The 20043-nt window shown below is 45.1% G+C and overlaps 1 protein-coding gene across 3 annotated transcripts in view; it reads left to right on the top strand.

The window, feature by feature from the left end:
* The first annotated feature begins 13051 nt into the window (after nucleotides 1–13051).
* Nucleotides 13052–20043, top strand: part of LOC140118398 (multidrug and toxin extrusion protein 2-like) — a 37915-nt gene continuing 30923 nt past the window's right edge. The window contains exons 1-2 of one of the 3 annotated variants that reach the window (XM_072136255.1): nucleotides 13052–13254; nucleotides 14513–14614. In XM_072136255.1, the coding sequence (XP_071992356.1) occupies nucleotides 13105–13254; nucleotides 14513–14614 (252 nt within the window). In that variant the 5' untranslated portion in view covers nucleotides 13052–13104. Of the gene's footprint in view, nucleotides 13281–14512; nucleotides 14615–20043 lie in introns of all 3 variants that reach the window. The other 2 variants (XM_072136256.1, XM_072136257.1) reach the window with 2 other exon arrangements.

Consider the following 20043-nt stretch of genomic DNA (forward strand, 5'->3'; position numbering starts at 1 on the left):
ACAAGGTATGGATGGGGTTTGAATGCCATGCAACATACTCTTCATATGCAAGAGGAGTTAGTATCCTAGTACATAAAAAGGTACCCTTCCAGTGTATGGATAAAATGGTAGATGCTGAAGGGAGGTATATATGTCTGTACTGTAAAGTGGGCTCCCGTGTTCTGTTGCTTGTGACTGTGTATATTCCCCCTCCATATTCTAGTGTGGTACTGCAACGTATATTAGAGTCTATTGCTAAATACCCTGGGATACCATATTTGATTTCGGATATTTTAATAATATACCCCAATATGATCTACATAGATGCAGAATTGCCCAAGGTAAGCCGGGGCAAGGGATGACCCCATTTGGTCTTTTGCTACATGAAGTTGATCTACAAGATGTGTGGAGGCGTCAAGTAGTGTAGATTTGTACCGTGTTAGCCATGGAGGCGTCAACACCCGCAAGAGAGACAGTACTCATGCTGCTCTTCTACTTTTGCTTCGCTGTCTCGCATAGATCTTGTCCTGGGGAATTCAATGGCAATGACCATATTAGAGATTTTAATCTAGGGCTTAACCGCCCTTCATGTTGTACAGGTGACTTTCAAATTAACCCTTTCATGGTTGTCCCGATACCGGAACTTGAACATAAAACTCTTAGTGTATGTAAAAATCTTCTCTACTATTTAATCTCTCAAATTCATAATATGACAGAAAAAAACTGCATTGGGGGGCATGACAAGGAGATAGAATACTGTAATGCTATTGGCCATAATGAATTCACCAGCACATTCTGTGAAAAAAATTAACAGGCCTTGTTCACAAACATGTTTATACTACCGAATGTACAGAGAATGTCTTACTAACCAAAACAAGGATAAGGTTGTTACTAACCAAAACAAGGATAAGCAATGCTAGAGAACAAGATAAGAAAGAGAACAATCATCTATAACAAGTGTCAAGGAGAAACCCTTACAAACAGATGATGAAAAAATGGCTGAATTAAAACATTTAACTCTATACCTGCCAGACCTGTAATGGCATCTGTTTAGTTCTCTTGGTCAAGATGGCCGCCACAGAGGAATATATCACCAACAACCATGATGGGAGAGGTGCAGTATCTTCCTTGTTCCCTATCTGATCATTCGCCAGTGTTGACTCCACTATCTATTTATGATGCCCCCAGGGTTGTGAATAGATTGTGGCGTCTTAACCCCTTCTGGTTGTCTGTTTCCAGTGTGACGAGTGGTTTGGAAATAGAGATAAATAGATTTAATGAAGAGAATGTGGACTCAGAATCTCTGTCTAATGTGTGGGAAGTCCTTAAAGGGCACATAAGAGGTGTATTGATGAAGAATATTAGTGTTACTAAAACACGGTCCCGAGCTCTAGATGTGGCAGTACATAAGGAAATTGAACTAACAGAAATAGCGTATATTGGGGATCCAAGCCCGGATACACAGAACAGATTGAGGAATGCAGAGTCATCTTTAAATACTCATCTGTTAGAGGTAGCTAATAGGAAGCGTATGTGTCAGAAGTGGCAAATTGTACTAATGGGATCAGGTTTCAGGCTTCTTGCTGGAAAACCACACCCAGAGCTGCCTGTGATTGACAGCTCCATTTCTGATCCTGGGAAAGCTGGGTGTGTCTTTGTACTCGTTTTGCCTGCAGGTTTGAGTGATGGACGGCTGAGCCAGTCAGTCTAATCTGTGTATCTAGTGCTCTTGGCATTGCGTTTCTTGCTATTCTGTGTATTGACATCTGCTTTGCCTACTGACCATTCTATTTGCTAGACAATTCTGTACCTTTGCCGCCATCTTGGTTTTGACCCGATTTGTTTTACTCCACTTGTCTGTCTGTATCTGTTGTTTGTCCCTCAGTATCGTTTATCTCCTAGTGTGACCCCACCTTCCTGTCTGTCTTCTGTCAGTTTCTGTTACCAGTGTGAACACTGACCTATATCTGAATTCCGGTTACCTGTCCGCTCCACCATCCAGCAGCTGCCAGACAGACTCCCTGTCATCTTGAAGGGTCGCTCAGGGACCGTCAGTTAGGTTCCTGATAATGGGGCGGTTTACCTGCTTTAGGCCAGGGCTTAGCCCGCAGAGATGTCGCAGGGTGAGTTTGCCACCACTTACCTAGTCTGACAGCTAGAGCCAAGCCTGGTTGTGGTTGTGCGGTTGCTGGACAGGTACTGATAGTATGTTTGCTAAGTAGCGCTTCTTTTAAGAAGGGGAAAGAGAGGGGCACCTGCTGTCAGTGATTACAAAGGCACAACAAGGGACTTCCCATATATCAGCTATGAAGGACAATAGCGGGCAAATACTCTGTGATACAGTGGGAATGATGAAGGTGTTAGTAGACTTTTACTCTACCCTCAGTCGCAGAGACAGTCGTCGGAAGAGAATATATTAGCATTCCTTGATATGCTGGCTCTTCCCAGGTTATCAACAGAGGACAGGGAAATGCTGGAGCAGCCCCTTACTTTAGAATGGCGAATGATAAGTCTCCTGGGGTAGACGGCCTGCCAGCTGAGGTGTACAAGCAAAACAGGGAAGTCCTTTTTCCTCAACTGCTTGAAGTGTTCCAAGACGCTTTTGCAAAAGGTTCGCTCCCCCATCTATACAGGAAGCTATTATAGTAGTGCTGCCGAAAGAGGGCAAAGACCCTTTATTGCCAGACTCGTATAGACCCATTTCGCTGCTAACATCAGATGTAAAGTTACTTTCTAAGGCCATGGCCAATCGTTTAATTAAAGTCATTACATCTATAATAAATGAGGATCAAACTGGTTTTATTCCTCAGAAATCCACCTCTATCAATATCAGGAGACTGTTTCTTAGCCTGCAGAACCCATAATGTTGGCAGAAGAGCTATTTTAACCTCTTAACGCTCAGCGTCCGATATATCGGACGCTGAGCTCAGTGACTTAGCGCTCAGCGTCCGATATATCGGACGCTGAGCTGATGCCGGTTCAGCTCAAGATTTGAGCCGAACCGGCATCGGGAAACACGGGGTGCCGGCTGTGACTGATAGCCGGCACCCCAGTGTAACACCCGCGATCGGAGTTGTCTCTGATCGCGGGTGATTAACCCGTTAAATGCCGCGGTCATCGCGACCGCGGCATCTAACATGCATCTGGGGTGTCTTTCCCCCACGATCGCCCCCCACGACCGTAGCAATGATCGGTGCCCCCCGAAAATGATTCGGGGGGCACCGATCATTGCTACGGTATCACTGGGGTCCGATCTGGACCCCAGTGTTACCTGCAGGAACTGCCGGTAAGATGGCGTCTGTGACGTCATCTTACTGGCAGAGTGCCACCCTATGCAAGTGCATAGGCTGACACTGATAATGCCCTGCAATACATGTATTGCAGGGTATTATTATGAACAAGCAATCAGATGATTGCTTGTTCATTTCCCATGGTGGAAAAAGTGAAAAAGTAAAAAAAAAATTATTCAATAAAAAAATAAAGTAATAAATCACCAAAAATGCCCAAAAGCCCCAAAACATATAAAGAGACATATAACTAAAAAAAAAGTCTAAATCATAACACAAACCCCACATATATAGTATCACCGCGTCCGTAACAACCCGTAAAATAAAAATAAATAATTATTGAACCTGCACGATGAATGCCGTAAAAGAAAACTGTTATAAACCCTCCAAAAATTATGATTTTTACCTATTCAATCCCACAAAAAATGCTATAAAAAGTAATCAAAAAAACATATGTACTCTAGAATGATACTGGTGCAAAGTACAACGTGTCCCGCAAAAAACAAGCCATCAACCAGCTCCGTAGCCAAAAACGTAACTTGGAAGATGGCAATACAAAAATAATAGATTTTTCCCCACAATAGGGTTTTATTTTACAAATTTAGTAAAACGCAAGAAAATATATTCGTGTCTGGTATCCCCGTTATCGTATCGACCCATAGAATGATAATATGATTATTAGTCTATACGGTGAACACCACAAAAAAAAAAGTAAAAAAACCAGTACAGAATTGATGCTTTTCTACTCCTGCTCTCAAAAAGAAGTTCCTAAATTTTCAACAATAGGTGATACCAACCCCAAAATGGTAACATTGGAAAAAGCATCTCATCCCGCAAAAAAAATGCCGTCACATGGCCCTAATAGCGCAAAAGCGAAAATTTTACAGCCTTCAAAAGGGGCCAATGAGGAAACTAAAATCCTGGCAGCTGCAGGGTGCTCCTTCCCTTCTGCGCCTCACTGTGTGCCCATAAAACAAGTCACGGCCACATGTGGGGGGTCTCTGCACTCGGGAGAAATTGTAGAACAAATTGTAGAACAATTGTTTTGTATTTTTATCTTTTGGAAATGTGTAAATTTTAGGGCTAAATGAACGTATAACCGGCACAATTTGACTATTCTAAATTTCGCCTCCATTTTGATGTAATTACTATGAAGATCTCAAGGGGTTAACAATCTTCGTAAAATCTGTTTCCGATAGCTTGAGGGGTGCAGATTTGAAATTGGGTTGGTTATATGGGGGGTTTTGATGCTAAATATGTAAATTTTCATTCAAAACTGTATTTATCCCCAAAATAGTCAATTCTGAAAATCCGGAAAAGCGCTATTCGATTTGTAAGCCGCGTGACATCAAAATAAATTATCCAGACATTTCAAAAATGGTGAAAATGTAAAGTAGACATATGGGAAATGTTATTCAGCAATTTATTTAGATGGTAAATCTATCTGCCTGAAAACGCAATGATTTCAAATTTCAAAAATGGCAAATTTTTCAGAAAATTCATCATATTTTCTTTTTTTTTGTAAATAAACGCAAAACTTATCAGCCAAAATTTACCACTAAAATGAAGTACAACATGTGGGTAAAATACAATCTCAGAATCGTTTTGATAAGTAACAGTGTTCAAAAGTTATAACCATATAAAGCGACGCATGTCAGAATCCAAAAAATGGGACTGAGCCTTAAGCTGTAAAATGGCTGCGTCCTTAAGGGGTTAATGGTAGATGCTGCTAAAGCATTTGATAGTATAGAGTGGGTATTTCTGTGGCATACTATGGAGGCTATGGGGTTTGGACCTAAATTTATTACATGGGTCAAAGTATTAGGGGCTCGAATTAGGTTGAACGGCGCACTTTCTGGAACATTTTAATTAATCTGTGGCACGAGACAGGGTTGTCCCCATCTCCATTGCTTTTTGCCATAGCTACTGAACCTCTGGCAGCAGCAGAACGCAACTCATCAGAGATATGGTCAAATACATAACAAGAAAGCATTGTACGCTGATGACGCATTGCTATTTTTAGGCGATACGGAGGCCTCTTTGGCGGTAGCCATGCGTCTCCTGAACCAATTTGGGGCTATGTCTGGCCTTTTGATAAACTGGCATAAGTCGGCTATAATGGCAATAGATGACTTGACGCAGAGGGCCTCCATTACTCCTGTCATAAACACATTTAACTATTTAGGAATAAGAGTGTTGGCACGCCCATCAGATTTTGAGGAGCTTAACCTTACCCCATGATTGGACTCTATTAAAACTAAGATTAAAGCGTGGTGTAAGTTACCACTATCTTTCATTGGACGTTTGAACCCTATCAAAATGGTGCTAATGCCTCAGCTTCTATATCTTCTTCATAACGCTCCGATTTGGTTGCCCCTTTCTAGATTCCACAAGATAAACGCTCTGTTCAGAGAACTAGTATGGAATAAAGGTCACCCTAGAATATGGCTGGAAACACTTCAGCACTCCAAAGTGGAGGGGCGGTTAGCACTGCCCAACCCCTGGATATACTATCTAGCGGCACAGGCACAGCATCTTAAGGGATGGGGAGTAACTGAGACAGCCGATATGAACTCCCGGATACTTAAACAGCTGGAAGCTGGGAAATTTAAGCCTGGTAGAATGGTCTTGAATACTCTGATCATGGTTCACAAACTATGGGGTAAGGTTAAGCAGATTAGGGGGCTAACTGGTCATACCAAATACACACCTCTGTGGGACAATCCTGGATGGCTGAGTCCAAATCCTTGGAATGTGCAACTTTTTGGGAAGGAATGGGGTTGATTACGCTAACATAATTGGTGGACACCTCTCACATTAAGACATTCCAGCAACTACAGGAATCTATTCCAGCCCATAGTCATGACTTTTTCAAGTATCTTCAACTGAAGCATGCCTTCGAAGCCCAAACCAAAATGGGACCTCTGACATATCAAGGGGGCCTCCTGCTTCAGAACATAGCCAAGGGGGGACACTCCACAGGGCTCATCTCGCTCCTATATCATCTTCTTTTGTGTAAATTCCTAGACGGTTTCCATTGCCCTGCTCGTACTAAGTGGGAGAGAGATGTGGGTCCGGTGACGGACGATTAATGGAATGATGTTCTAGAGGCTATACCAACAACTTCATTGGGGGAAGCAAACAGACTCTCACAATTGTATTCAGTTCGTAGGGTATATAGAACACCAACGTTTTTATATGACATTGGGGTGCGCTCAAATGCATCATGCCCAAAGTTCCCTGAAGAAATTGCAGATATGACAATATGTTATGGAACTGCCCTGCCATACAAACTTTTTGGGCAATATTGCTGGAGTTGATAGATAGGGCGTACCTGATTTCAGTTCCTAGGAATATCCTCACATCTCCCTGTACTGGGACAGCAGCCCCCTCCATACTGCCCTGCTACAAGTCCCTGTACTGTCCTAGGTGAACAGCCCCCTCCATATTGCCCTGCTGCATCTCCCGACACTGTACTAGGTGTCAAGGGTGGTCCCGCGACCCATATCGCGGGTCGCAGGCTCACCCGTGCCTCTCGCTGCCCGCAGGCGCAGCGTCAGCGCTGCTTACCTCTCCCCGCTCCCGAGTCCCGACCTTGCTCCGTGTGTGCGCGTCCCGATGTCTTAGGGCGCGCACGCGGCAGCATTCGAAAATTTGAAGGGCCAGCGCGCCATTAATTGGCGCTGGCCATTTCCCATATGGCTATTTATATCTGCCTCTCCCATCTCACCCTGCCGGAGAGAAAGCTATTCTGCTATTTGCCTGTGATTCCTGTGTCTCCTGCGTCTCTGAGTCCCTCCGTGTTCCACTGTTACCTGAGTCCCTCCGGGTTCCCGTGTACCAGTGTTCCTCCGTGTTGATGTTCGGTGTGCTGTGTTCCCGTACCCTTCTGCTTGGACCTCCTATTGCTGACCCCGGACCGGACTCTGACGTTGCATCTCTGCCGCCTTCCCTGACCTTGTGCTTGGACTTTGACCACGAGATTGTCTGCCGTCTCTGTACCTCAACCTTGGCTGCCACTGCAGACAAGTCACGTCTGAGGAACGACCTGGTGGTATCACGCCGCAGCGGGCTCTGGTGAAAACCGGGTACCACTTAGACTCCGGTCCAAGGTAGTGGCTTGTGTCATCGTCTGCAGTGGTCCAGAGGATCCACACCTGCAAGCCTGACACTAGGTCAGCACCCCCTCCATACTGCCCTGATCCATCTCCCAGCACTGTACTAGGACAGCAGCCCCCTCCATACTGCCCTGCTACCTCTCCCTGCACTGTACTAGGACAGCAGCCCCTCCATACTGCCCTGCTGCCTCTCCCTGTACTGTAATAGGACAGAAGCCCCCTCCATACTGTCCTGTTGCATCTCCCTGCACTTCCCTAGGTTAGCACCCCCCTCCATACTGCCTTGCTGCATCTCCCTGCACTATACTAGGACAGAAGCCCCCTCCATACTGCCCTGCTGCATCTCCCTGCACTGTACTAGGACAGCAGTCCCGCCATACTGCCCTCTTACATCTCCCTGCACTGTCCTAGGACAGCAGCCTCTCCATACTGCTACATCTCCCTGCACTGTACCAAGACAGCAGCCCCCTCCATACAGCCCTGATGCAGCTCCCTGCACTGTACTAGGACAGCAGCCCCCTCCATACTGCCCTGATACATCTCCCTGCACTGTACTAGGACAGCAGCCCCCTCCATACTGCCCTGATACATCTCCCTGGGCTGTACTAGGACAGCAGCCACCTCCATACTGCCCTGCTGCATCTCTCAGCACTGTCCTAGGTTAGCAGCCCCTCCATACTGCCCTGCTGCATCTCTCTGAACTGTACTAGGACAGCAGCCCCCTCCATACTGCCCTGATCAATCTCCTAGCACTGTACTAGGATAGCAGCCCCCTCCATAGTGCCCTGATACATCTCCCTGCACTGTCCTAGGTTAGCAGCCCCTCCATACTGCCTTGCTGCATCTCCCTGCACTATACTAGGACAGCAGCCCCCTCCATACTGCCCTGCTGCATCTCCCTGCACTGTACCAGGACAGCAGCCCCCTCCATACAGCCCTGATGCAGCTCCCTGCACTGTACTAGGACAGCAGCCCCCTCCATACTGCTCTGATACATCTCTCAGCACTGTCCTAGCTTAGCACCCCCTCCATACTGCCCTGCTGCATCTCCCTGAACTGTACTAGGACAGCAGCCCCCCCCCCATACTGCCCTGCTGCATCTCCCTGCACTGTACCAGGACAGCAGCCCCCTCCATACTGCCCTGATCAATCTCTCAGCACTGTACTAGGATAGCAACCCCCTCCATACTGCCCTGATACATCTCCTTGCACTGTCCTAGGTTAGCAGCCCCTCCATACTGCCCTGCAGCATCTCCCTGAACTGTACTAGGACAGCAGCCCCCTCCATACTGCCCTGCTGCATCTCCCTGCACTGTACCAGGACAGCATCCCCCTCCATACTGCCCTGCTGCATCTCCCTGCACTTCCCTAGGACAGCAGCCCCCTCCATACTGCCCTGCTGCATCTCCCTGCACTGTCCTAGGACAACAGTCCCTCCGTACTGCCCTGCTACATCTCCCTGCACTCTCCTAGGACAACAGTCCCTCCATACTGCCCTGCTACATCTCCCTGCACTGTCCTAGGTTAGCAGCCACCTTCATACTGCCCTGATACATCTCCCTGCCCTGTCCTAGGTTAGCAGCCCCTCCATACTTTCCTGATACATCTCCCTGCACTGTCCTAGGTTAACAGCCCCCTCCATACTCTCCTGATACATCTCCCTGCACTGTCCTAGGTTAGCAGCCCCCTCCATACTGCCCTGATACATCTCCTACCACTGTACTAGGTTAGCAGCCCCCTCCATACTGCCCTGATACATCTCCCTGCACTCTCCTAGGTCAGCAGCCCCCTCCATACTGCCCTGATACACCTCCTACCACTGTACTAGGTTAGCAGCCCCTCCATACTGCCCTGATACATCTCCCTGCAGTGTACTAGGTTAGCAGCCCCCTCCATACTGTCCTGATACATCTCCCAGCACTCTCCTAGGTTAGCAGCCCCCTCCATACTGCCCTGATACATCTCCCAGCACTGTCCTAGGTTAGCAGCACCCTCCATACTGCCCTGATACATCTCCTACCACTGTCCTAGGTTAGCAGCCCCTCCATACTGCCCTGATACATCTCCTACCACTGTCCTAGGTTAGCAGCCCCCTCCATACTGCCCTGAAACATCTCCCTGCACTGTACCAGGACAGCAGCCGCTCCATACTGCCCTGATACATCTCCCAGCACTGTCCTAGGTCAGCAGCCCCTCCATACTGCCCTGATACATCTCCCAGCACTGTCCTAGGTCAGCAGCCCCCTCCATACTGCCCTGATACATCTCCCAGCACTGTCCTAGGTCAGCAGCCCCCTCCATACTGCCCTTATACATCTCCCAGCACTGTCCTAGGTCAGGAGCCCCCTCCATACTGCCCTGATATATCTCCCAGCACTGTCTTTGGTTAGCAGCCCCCTCCATACTGTCCTGATACATCTCCCAGCACTGTCCTAGGTTAGCAGCCCCTCCATACTGCCCTGATACATCTCCCTGCACTGTACCAGGACAGCAGCCCCCTCCATACTGCCCTGATACATCTCTCAGCACTGTCCTAGGTCAGCAGCCCCTCCATACTGCCCTGATACATCTCCCAGCACTGTCCTAGGTCAGCAGCCCCCTCCATACTGCCCTGATACATCTCCCTGCACTGTACCAGGACAGCAGCCCCCTCCATACTGCCCTGATACATCTCCCAGCACTGTCCTAGGTCAGCAGCCCCTCCATACTACCCTGATACATCTCCCAGCACTGTCCTAGGTCAGCAGCCCCTCCATACTGCCCTGATACATCTCCCTGGACTGTACTAGGACAGGAGCCACCTCCATACTGCCCTGATACATCTCCTACCACTGTACTAGGTTAGCAGCCCCCTCCATACTGCCCTGATACATCTCCTACCACTGTCCTAGGTTAGCAGCCCCCTCCATACTGCCCTGATACATCTCCTACCACTGTACTAGGTTAGCAGCCCCCTCCATACTGCCCTGATACATCTCCCTGCACTGTACCAGGACATCAGCCCCCTCCATACTGCCCTGATACATCTCCCAGCACTGTCCTAGGTCAGCAGCCCCTCCATACTGCCCTGATACATCTCCTACCACTGTACTAGGTTAGCAGCCCCCTCCATACTGCCCTGATACATCTCCCTGGACTGTACTAGGACAGCAGCCACCTCCATACTGCCCTGATACATCTCCTACCACTGTACGAGGTTAGCAGCCCCCTCCATACTGCCCCGATACATCTCCTACCACTGTACTAGGTTAGCAGCCCCCTCCATACTGTCCTGATACATCTCCCTGCACTGTACCAGGACAGCAGCCCCCTCCATACTGCCCTGATATATCTCCCAGCACTGTCCTAGGTCAGCAGCCCCCTCCATACTGCCCTGATACATCTCCCAGCACTGTCCTAGGTCAGCAGCCCCTCCATACTGCCCTGATACATCTCCTACCACTGTACTAGGTTAGCAGCCCCCTCCATACTGCCCTGATACATCTCCCTGGACTGTACTAGGACAGCAGCCACCTCCATACTGCCCTGATACATCTACTACCACTGTACTAGGTTAGCAGCCCCCTCCATACTGCCCTGATACATCTCCCTGCACTGTACCAGGACATCAGCCCCCTCCATACTGCCCTGATACATCTCCCAGCACTGTCCTAGGTCAGCAGCCCCTCCATACTGCCCTGATACATCTCCCTGCACTGTACCAGGACAGCAGCCCCCTCCATACTGCCCTGATACATCTCTCAGCACTGTCCTAGGTCAGCAGCCCCTCCATACTGCCCTGATACATCTCCCAGCACTGTCCTAGGTCAGCAGCCCCCTCCATACTGCCCTGATACATCTCCCTGCACTGTACCAGGACAGCAGCCCCCTCCATACTGCCCTGATACATCTCCCAGCACTGTCCTAGGTCAGCAGCCCCTCCATACTACCCTGATACATCTCCCAGCACTGTCCTAGGTCAGCAGCCCCTCCATACTGCCCTGATACATCTCCCTGGACTGTACTAGGACAGGAGCCACCTCCATACTGCCCTGATACATCTCCTACCACTGTACTAGGTTAGCAGCCCCCTCCATACTGCCCTGATACATCTCCTACCACTGTCCTAGGTTAGCAGCCCCCTCCATACTGCCCTGATACATCTCCTACCACTGTACTAGGTTAGCAGCCCCCTCCATACTGCCCTGATACATCTCCCTGCACTGTACCAGGACATCAGCCCCCTCCATACTGCCCTGATACATCTCCCAGCACTGTCCTAGGTCAGCAGCCCCTCCATACTGCCCTGATACATCTCCTACCACTGTACTAGGTTAGCAGCCCCCTCCATACTGCCCTGATACATCTCCCTGGACTGTACTAGGACAGCAGCCACCTCCATACTGCCCTGATACATCTCCTACCACTGTACGAGGTTAGCAGCCCCCTCCATACTGCCCCGATACATCTCCTACCACTGTACTAGGTTAGCAGCCCCCTCCATACTGTCCTGATACATCTCCCTGCACTGTACCAGGACAGCAGCCCCCTCCATACTGCCCTGATATATCTCCCAGCACTGTCCTAGGTCAGCAGCCCCCTCCATACTGCCCTGATACATCTCCCAGCACTGTCCTAGGTCAGCAGCCCCTCCATACTGCCCTGATACATCTCCTACCACTGTACTAGGTTAGCAGCCCCCTCCATACTGCCCTGATACATCTCCCTGGACTGTACTAGGACAGCAGCCACCTCCATACTGCCCTGATACATCTACTACCACTGTACTAGGTTAGCAGCCCCCTCCATACTGCCCTGATACATCTCCCTGCACTGTACCAGGACATCAGCCCCCTCCATACTGCCCTGATACATCTCCCAGCACTGTCCTAGGTCAGCAGCCCCTCCATACTGCCCTGATACATCTCCTACCACTGTACTAGGTTAGCAGCCCCCTCCATACTGCCCTGATACATCTCCCTGGACTGTACTAGGACAGCAGCCACCTCCATACTGCCCTGATACATCTCCTACCACTGTACGAGGTTAGCAGCCCCCTCCATACTGCCCCGATACATCTCCTACCACTGTACTAGGTTAGCAGCCCCCTCCATACTGTCCTGATACATCTCCCTGCACTGTACCAGGACAGCAGCCCCCTCCATACTGCCCTGATATATCTCCCAGCACTGTCCTAGGTCAGCAGCCCCCTCCATACTGCCCTGATACATCTCCCAGCACTGTCCTAGGTCAGCAGCCCCTCCATACTGCCCTGATACATCTCCTACCACTGTACTAGGTTAGCAGCCCCCTCCATACTGCCCTGATACATCTCCCTGGACTGTACTAGGACAGCAGCCACCTCCATACTGCCCTGATACATCTACTACCACTGTACGAGGTTAGCAGCCCCCTCCATACTGCCCTGATACATCTCCTACCACTGTACTAGGTTAGCAGCCCCCTCCATACTGTCCTGATACATCTCCCTGCACTGTACCAGGACAGCAGCCCCCTCCATACTGCCCTGATATATCTCCCAGCACTGTCCTAGGTCAGCAGCCCCCTCCATACTGCCCTGATACATCTCCCAGCACTGTCCTAGGTTAGCAGCCCCCTCCACACACAGTTCTTCTGATAGTTTTCCTTCTTTCTTGCCTGTATATGGTTTGGGCGGGGCTTACAGGGAGCTTGTCACATGTCCCAGAGACACCACAGACGCCGGGCTGTACATCACAGTGATGGGCCGTGTAGAGAGCGGAGCAGAGATGGAGCCAGAAAACCAGTGCTTTACCAAGAATCCCGGCCGTGTACAGAGACTACTCCGCCGCCTGCTGCCCCCGGACTGCTGGCAAGAAGTGAAGGAGCAGTGTAAGATGGCAGGGCCTGTGGTAAGAGGGAGTCTCGTACATGATATGTATGTGGTATATGATAATATTTATCGTCATTAGTCATTGTTCTCATAATATGCATCTATTTGTCTTTGAATGTATTGGTAGTCTGGAACACGTGAATGAGAGTGAATGAATTCTAGTATAATAGTGTGTGGGTCATACACGTGAGGTAACCAGGCTGCACTGAACTGTCTACATAGGAAGTGAACGGTACAAGTGCATCCCCTCATGTCCCACTAAACTGATATACAGTAGAGAAGTGTAGACTATATTAATTACTGCAAATATGTGCTTGATGGTTTTATTTCTATAAACAGCCTTCTTTTGGACATTGTGTTTGATGTCCAGGGGTAAAAACGTGCTCATCATTCAGGATGAAATTGTAGAGGTCGCAGAATTAGTTGTTATAGTTGATTTGTTATAGTATGAGAGTAAATAAACAAAATATTTATGAGTGACTGAATGCTTCTTTTTCAGATAAATAGCAGAAATGATCAGTTTCCCAGGGAACCTGTGGTATTGGGACTATAAGAGGAGTGAGGGGACCATGTAAAGTGCTGTGGAATATGTTGGCTCTGTTTAAATAAAGATTTATCATTCTTATTATGGTGGAAGCATGAAGCCCCATCCACTTTATAGCAGCTGTACACTGGAATATGACCTGACATGGAAAATAACTGCAGCTTCACAGTTCGCAGTGCTGCCTCTGCCCCCTTTATAGCTCCTGCAATGGTGTCTCTATTTAGTGTCAAAATGAGCTTCGCAGGCAGCATAAGCTATTAGTTACGGTAAATTAAAAAGTGATACCAAACATGGTCATTTAAGAGATCGAGTGCTTACAAATGATAACCTTTGATGTCAGGAACTATCAGGACATGTATCTGCAGGTATTTCCTGTACAAGTTACACTATCTACATGATTCAGCTGGCTAAAGTTCACATACATTGCTTAATAGCTGTCACATGTGACTTTCAAGGATTACAGATGAGCATGCAGAAATTTTTAAGATTACGTGGAACGTGTATATCAATTTACATTAATTAGATAACACATTTTTGCTCAAGGGTATTTACTATCCTTCAACCCAAATTGTGTTATGTTAACAACAGACCAACATCCTTGAGGTTCTGCACAACACAAAGAACGTGCTTCCATTATAACAAGAAAGAAAGCAATATAAATATATAATCTGAAATATATGTGTTGATATATTTTATTATTAATCACTCATTTGTTGTGTTTTCCCTTTTCTAGTTCCTCTCACAAATAATGGTTTTCCTAATAAATATTGTGAGTTCCATATTCTGTGGTCATTTGGGCAAAATTGAACTAGATTCTGTTACACTTGCTGTCGCTGTAAGTATAATTAATGCATAACAAATAGTAATATAGCTTAAAAGGAACCCGTCACCACATTTTCACAAATACAGCTAGTGCTATATTTTAGCTACTTTTAGTTAAAAATTGTTTCCCTAAATCCCCATAAATCAACTTTATCTTATATTGCCTGGCATCAGAGGGGGAGTGTCCTGCTCAGTCGGACCCTCCCATCTGCTCCTCCCCTTGTCCCATGCCTCTTCTCAGCATATCATGTGACCAGGGTCTTGTCGTCTGAGGTCTTTTACACAGTAAGATTTGCAACGTCTATCCCATGTATGTATCACATAAAAATAAAAAAGTATGAGAAAGTTATTAATGTCAGAATATGGCGAAATGAAGACTGTTTTTGTACAAAAGGCTTAAATTCTTTAACCTGCTCCCTACCGCGGACAACCCTGTGTAAAACCCGCGGTCAGAGAAAGTTCCTTTCGCAGGTGTTAACCCTTTAAATGTCATGGTCAACGTGACTGTGGCATTTTAATGCCTGCAGGGAGATTTCCTGCCTAATCAGGCTCTCCCGAAAGCATTTTCCAGGGGGCTTTGATCTAAGGACTGTCCATAGTAAATGCCTGTAAGGTCCTGTCAGCATACTTCTAATACCCTGCAAATAAAAAAAAAAATCATGTTTTTAAATAAACTAATAAATCAGTAAAAAAGCCCCAGTACATACCACTTACATATCAAACAAAAAAAGTGAAAATCACCATACAAAAACCACATATAACGTATTGGCGTGTCTGTATTGACCCATGTAATTAAACAAAATGATTATTAAACCTGCACAATGAATGGTGAAAAAATAAAATAAAAAAAAAACACCACAAATTATAACTTTTACCTATCTTGTCCCACATAAAATGCAATAAAAAGAGATTGAAAGCATATATCTATACAAAAATGGTACTGTTGTAAAGTACAAAATAACAAGCTCTCAACCAGCTCTATAGACCAAAAATTAAAGGGGTTGTCCGAGTTCTTAAAAAAAACTAAGGGAGGCTGGGAGGGCGCTGCTTAAAAAAATAAAATACACAGTACATCCAATGTTTATAAGGGAATGGCAACTTCTCCTATAGCCAAAGGAAAAAAGGAGGAAATCACAGCTCACCATATGCCTGGATGTCGATGTCCTGGATTACTTGTCAGTGTGAACAGTGCCCGAGCAACAAAGGAGATCCCGTGCCGATGCAGGTGGTAATCCAAAAGAAAAAGCAAGGATGTCCAGCGCTCGTATATAGGATAAGATTAAATTACTTGAAAGCTTTATTTCATTCTGGTTAAAAACGGAAGTATGAACAGCAACATTGAAAAATGTGTTGTAGAGCTGATAAGCTCTAAGTCTAAAAAGCGGTAATCGGACCTACGCGTTTCGGACGCTTTGCATTGTGGTCCTTAGTCATGGTCTCAGACTAAGGACCACAATGCAAAGCGTAACTAATAACCACTAAATACTATAGGGCAAAACTGGCTAATGCATGCCGCTCCTTCCCTTAGGTTCCTCCCTGTACACCCATACAAAAAGAAACGTTCACATGTGGGGTGTCTCCATACCCAGTAGAAATTGCATAACAAATTGTAAGATGTTTTTTTTCTTTTAATCATTTGTGAATGTGTAAATTGTAGGTCTATATTACTGACAGGGTCAAACTATTCTAAATTTCACCTCCATTTTGTTTTAGTTACTATATTATCTTATATTACTGTATATACTCGAGTATAAGCCGACCCGAGTATAAGCCGAGACACCTAATTTCAACACAAAAAACTGGGAAAACCTATTGACTCGAGTATAAGCCGAGGGTGGGAAATGCATTGGTTACAGCCTCCCGGTATATAGTCTGCCAGCCCCTGTAGCATACAGCCTGCCCAGCCCCTGTAGCATACAGCCTGCCCAGCCCCTGGAGTAGGAAAAAAAATAACACTGTACTCATCTTTCCAACGTCCCCCATAGGTCCTCTTCTGTCTCAGACTGTCTCAGACAGAAGAGGACCTATGGGTGACGTCAGAAAGGTGAGTTTTGTCTTTATGTTTTTAGTTGACTCGAGTATAAGCCGAGTTAGGGTTTTTGAGCACAAATTTTGTGCTGAAAAACTAGGCTTATACTCGAGTATATAAGGTACTATAATATCTCCTAATAGATATTATACTATATATTCCTACTATAATTCCTAAAAGTTGTTTCTGATGGGGTGCAGATTTGAAAATTTTGTGATATATAGGGGTTTCTAATATTATACATTTTACATTTTATTAAAATTATAATGATTCCCAAAAAAGTCAATTCTGAAATCTACTTGAAAATACAGAAAACTGATGTCCGATTTTTAAGTCATGTGAGATCAAAATAAAATATCCAAACATTTTTAAAAATTTGGAAAACATAAAGCAGACATATGGGAAATGTATTTATTAACTAAATTGGGTGGTAAAACTGTCTGAAAACTAGATAATTTAGAATGTTAAAAATGGCAATTAAAAAAAAAAATTAACAATTTTTTTATGTACATGAATGCAAAACTTATCAGCCAAAATGTACCATTACCATGTAGTACAACATGTGACAAAAAACAATCTCAAAATCACTCTGATAAGTTAAAGTGTTCAAAGGTTATAACCACATAAAGCAACTCAAAAAATGGGGCTGAGGCTGTAGCTTAAACTGGCTGTTCCTAAAGGGGTTAAAATCTATTATAGCCTTAAAAAACCTGTATAAATTTGGTATCTACTGATCGTACATACCGGTAGAATACAGTGACGCTGTCATTTGGAGCACAGCAAAATCCGTAAAAACTACAACTCCACAAGAAAATGGAGCAAATGCGTTTGCTTTGTCAATTTCACTGCATTTAGAATTTTTTCCAGCCAGTATATGGCATGGAATATAATACATGAAAAATTTAAAAAGTTATGGATTTTTAAAGAGAATACAAAAACTGAAATAAATAGGCAAAAAGTGCATTGCCAGGAAAGGGGTCAAAGTCTTTTCAGACCTCATAACTGAGGGGTTAATTAACACAAATGGTACAGAAAACTGTATTTGTCAGCAGGTGTTTTTCACTTTCTTATCTTATTTCTTATCTCATCTTTGTTTTTATGTGGATCAGTTTTAACCCCTGAATGGCAGTCTGCTACCCTCAGTCCTATAATTCACCACACATACGGTTAATTGGTCCATAATAATGACTTCTCCTTATGCAAATTGGTACCTTAAAATGCATCTCAGGATGGTGCCATGACTCTTCAATCTTTTCAGTATGTGTGCAGCTCTGCTCTAAGAGGAAGTGCATGCTAATGACAGTGGTATAGGTGGTAAAAGAAAAGTTGTATATTTTGTAAAATACAAGGCAGTAATTATTAACATGGTGGTATGTTCCTTATCACCATTATGGCCTGTTTACTGCCTTGAACAGGTTGAGATCTCTCATAAAGGGCAGATGACTGCCTTATTATACTGGCACCATGTTTTGCTCCCATCCACCATCAGTGCTCGCACTGATCATTGTCTAATACAGATGTTCTATATTAGCCACTTTCTGCAATACAGTAATATTTCTGTAATGCAGGCTCTGGGAACGGACTCCGGACAGAGACACTGGGGCCGGAGACTAAACTTCCTTCCCAGCTGTCCTTGCCTGGTTGACCAGCCTTCCCTAGGCGGTAGAGAAAAACTAGTTGATGTTCTCTTGCTGTGGCAAAGGGTAAACATGAAGACAAAGACAATACAAACATTGAAGAATATTCTCCAGAGCTGGGTCACAACAAAGAGGGCACACGCATGCAAATCGCAAAGCAGAAGAAAAGTATGAATACAGGCAGATACCAGAATATAGAGAACAGACATAACAGTAATAGTACGGCACACATCGGGAGTGGGTGGATAGAGTGGGCTCACGGGCTGAGCCCTCTCCATACCAGGTGGGTGTTTGCGGGTGTTAATCATGTGTTAACCATGTAAATGTGATTGGCATGTGCACCGCCATATTGGATTTGATTGCCGCCCACCAGGGGGATTACCATGACAGCTGGGAGTCTATACTAGATTCCCAGGCCTGTCATTCAGCCTGTTCTCTAAATGTCTGCTGGAGGCAGATGCTTAGAGATGACTAGCAAAGCTGCCATGTACTGCAACAGTATTGCAGTAAATGGTAGAAGTGATCAGGCACCCACCCAAGGGTTAAAGTACCCTTGGAGGTCTAAAAAAATAGTAAAAAAAATTAAATAAAGAAAAATAAAAGAATATAGAAAAAAAAGTTCAAATCACAAAAAAAAATCATAAACATGTTAGACATCACCGAATCCCAAAATGCCTGTTGTTGAATCCCGTAATTGAAAATAGCCCCCAAATGTCCGAATCATCACTTTTTCACCATTTCACAAACCCATAAAAATTTTAATAAAAAGTGATCAAACGGTTTTACAGTCCCCAAAATATTAGCAATGAAAACGGCATCTCATCCTGCAAAAAAAGGACTACACACATATCTGTACGCTGTGTTATGAAAAAGTTATTAGCGCCAGAAGATGGCAAATTTAAGATTTTTTTTTATACAAAAGTTTTTCATTTTTTTTAAATCTATTAAAACATATTAAAACCTATATACATTTGGTATCCCCTTAATCATACCAACTCAAACAATAAAGTGGAGGTGTCAATTGGAATTAAAAGTAAAAGACATAAATACAGAGCCTACAAGTGGTTCAGACGTGTTTCTTCACCACATTTGGAATTTTTTTCCCAATTTACAGTACATGGAGTGGAATATTAGATACAATCACTGGAGTATACAATTTGTTACAAAGAAAACAAGCCCACACAGCTCTGTATATGGAAAAATATAGAATTTATGGATTTTTGAAGATGGGGAGCAAAAAATAGAAACACAGAATGCAAAAGGGGGTTGAACAGCCTAGGGAGCTAAAAAAAAAATAAAAGCATTAAAAAATGAAAAACCTAGAAGTTCCTGTCACATTTTTTACCCTAAAACTCATAAGTAAGCAAATATAATCATAAAATCATAAACATGTTAGTTATCCAAGTGTTCCAAAATGCCCAATCAAAATCAAAATATAAAAAACATTATCCCATGCAGTGAACACCGGAATGGAAGAAAACACCAAATGTCCAAATTGCCATTTTGCGATAAAAAAGTTAAAAAAGAAAAGTTAATAACCTCTAGTTTGACACCTCACTGTTTCCCTGTATTCCTATATTCTATTGGAAACATTTACCTTGAGTCTTCTGATGACTTTGGCAACCAATTACAGAACCACATATGAAAAAACTCCAATAGGTTTACATATAAGGGGAGGTAACTTTAGCGGTTTATGCTGCATGAAATGAATCAACCCGAGTAGAAAAAAAGAGAGCTTCCACTAGCAAGTATAGTGAATAATAAAAGCTAGAACCA

Source organism: Engystomops pustulosus, chromosome 2 (genome assembly GCF_040894005.1).
Source record: "Engystomops pustulosus chromosome 2, aEngPut4.maternal, whole genome shotgun sequence".
NCBI classification, from domain to species: Eukaryota; Metazoa; Chordata; class Amphibia; order Anura; family Leptodactylidae; genus Engystomops; species Engystomops pustulosus.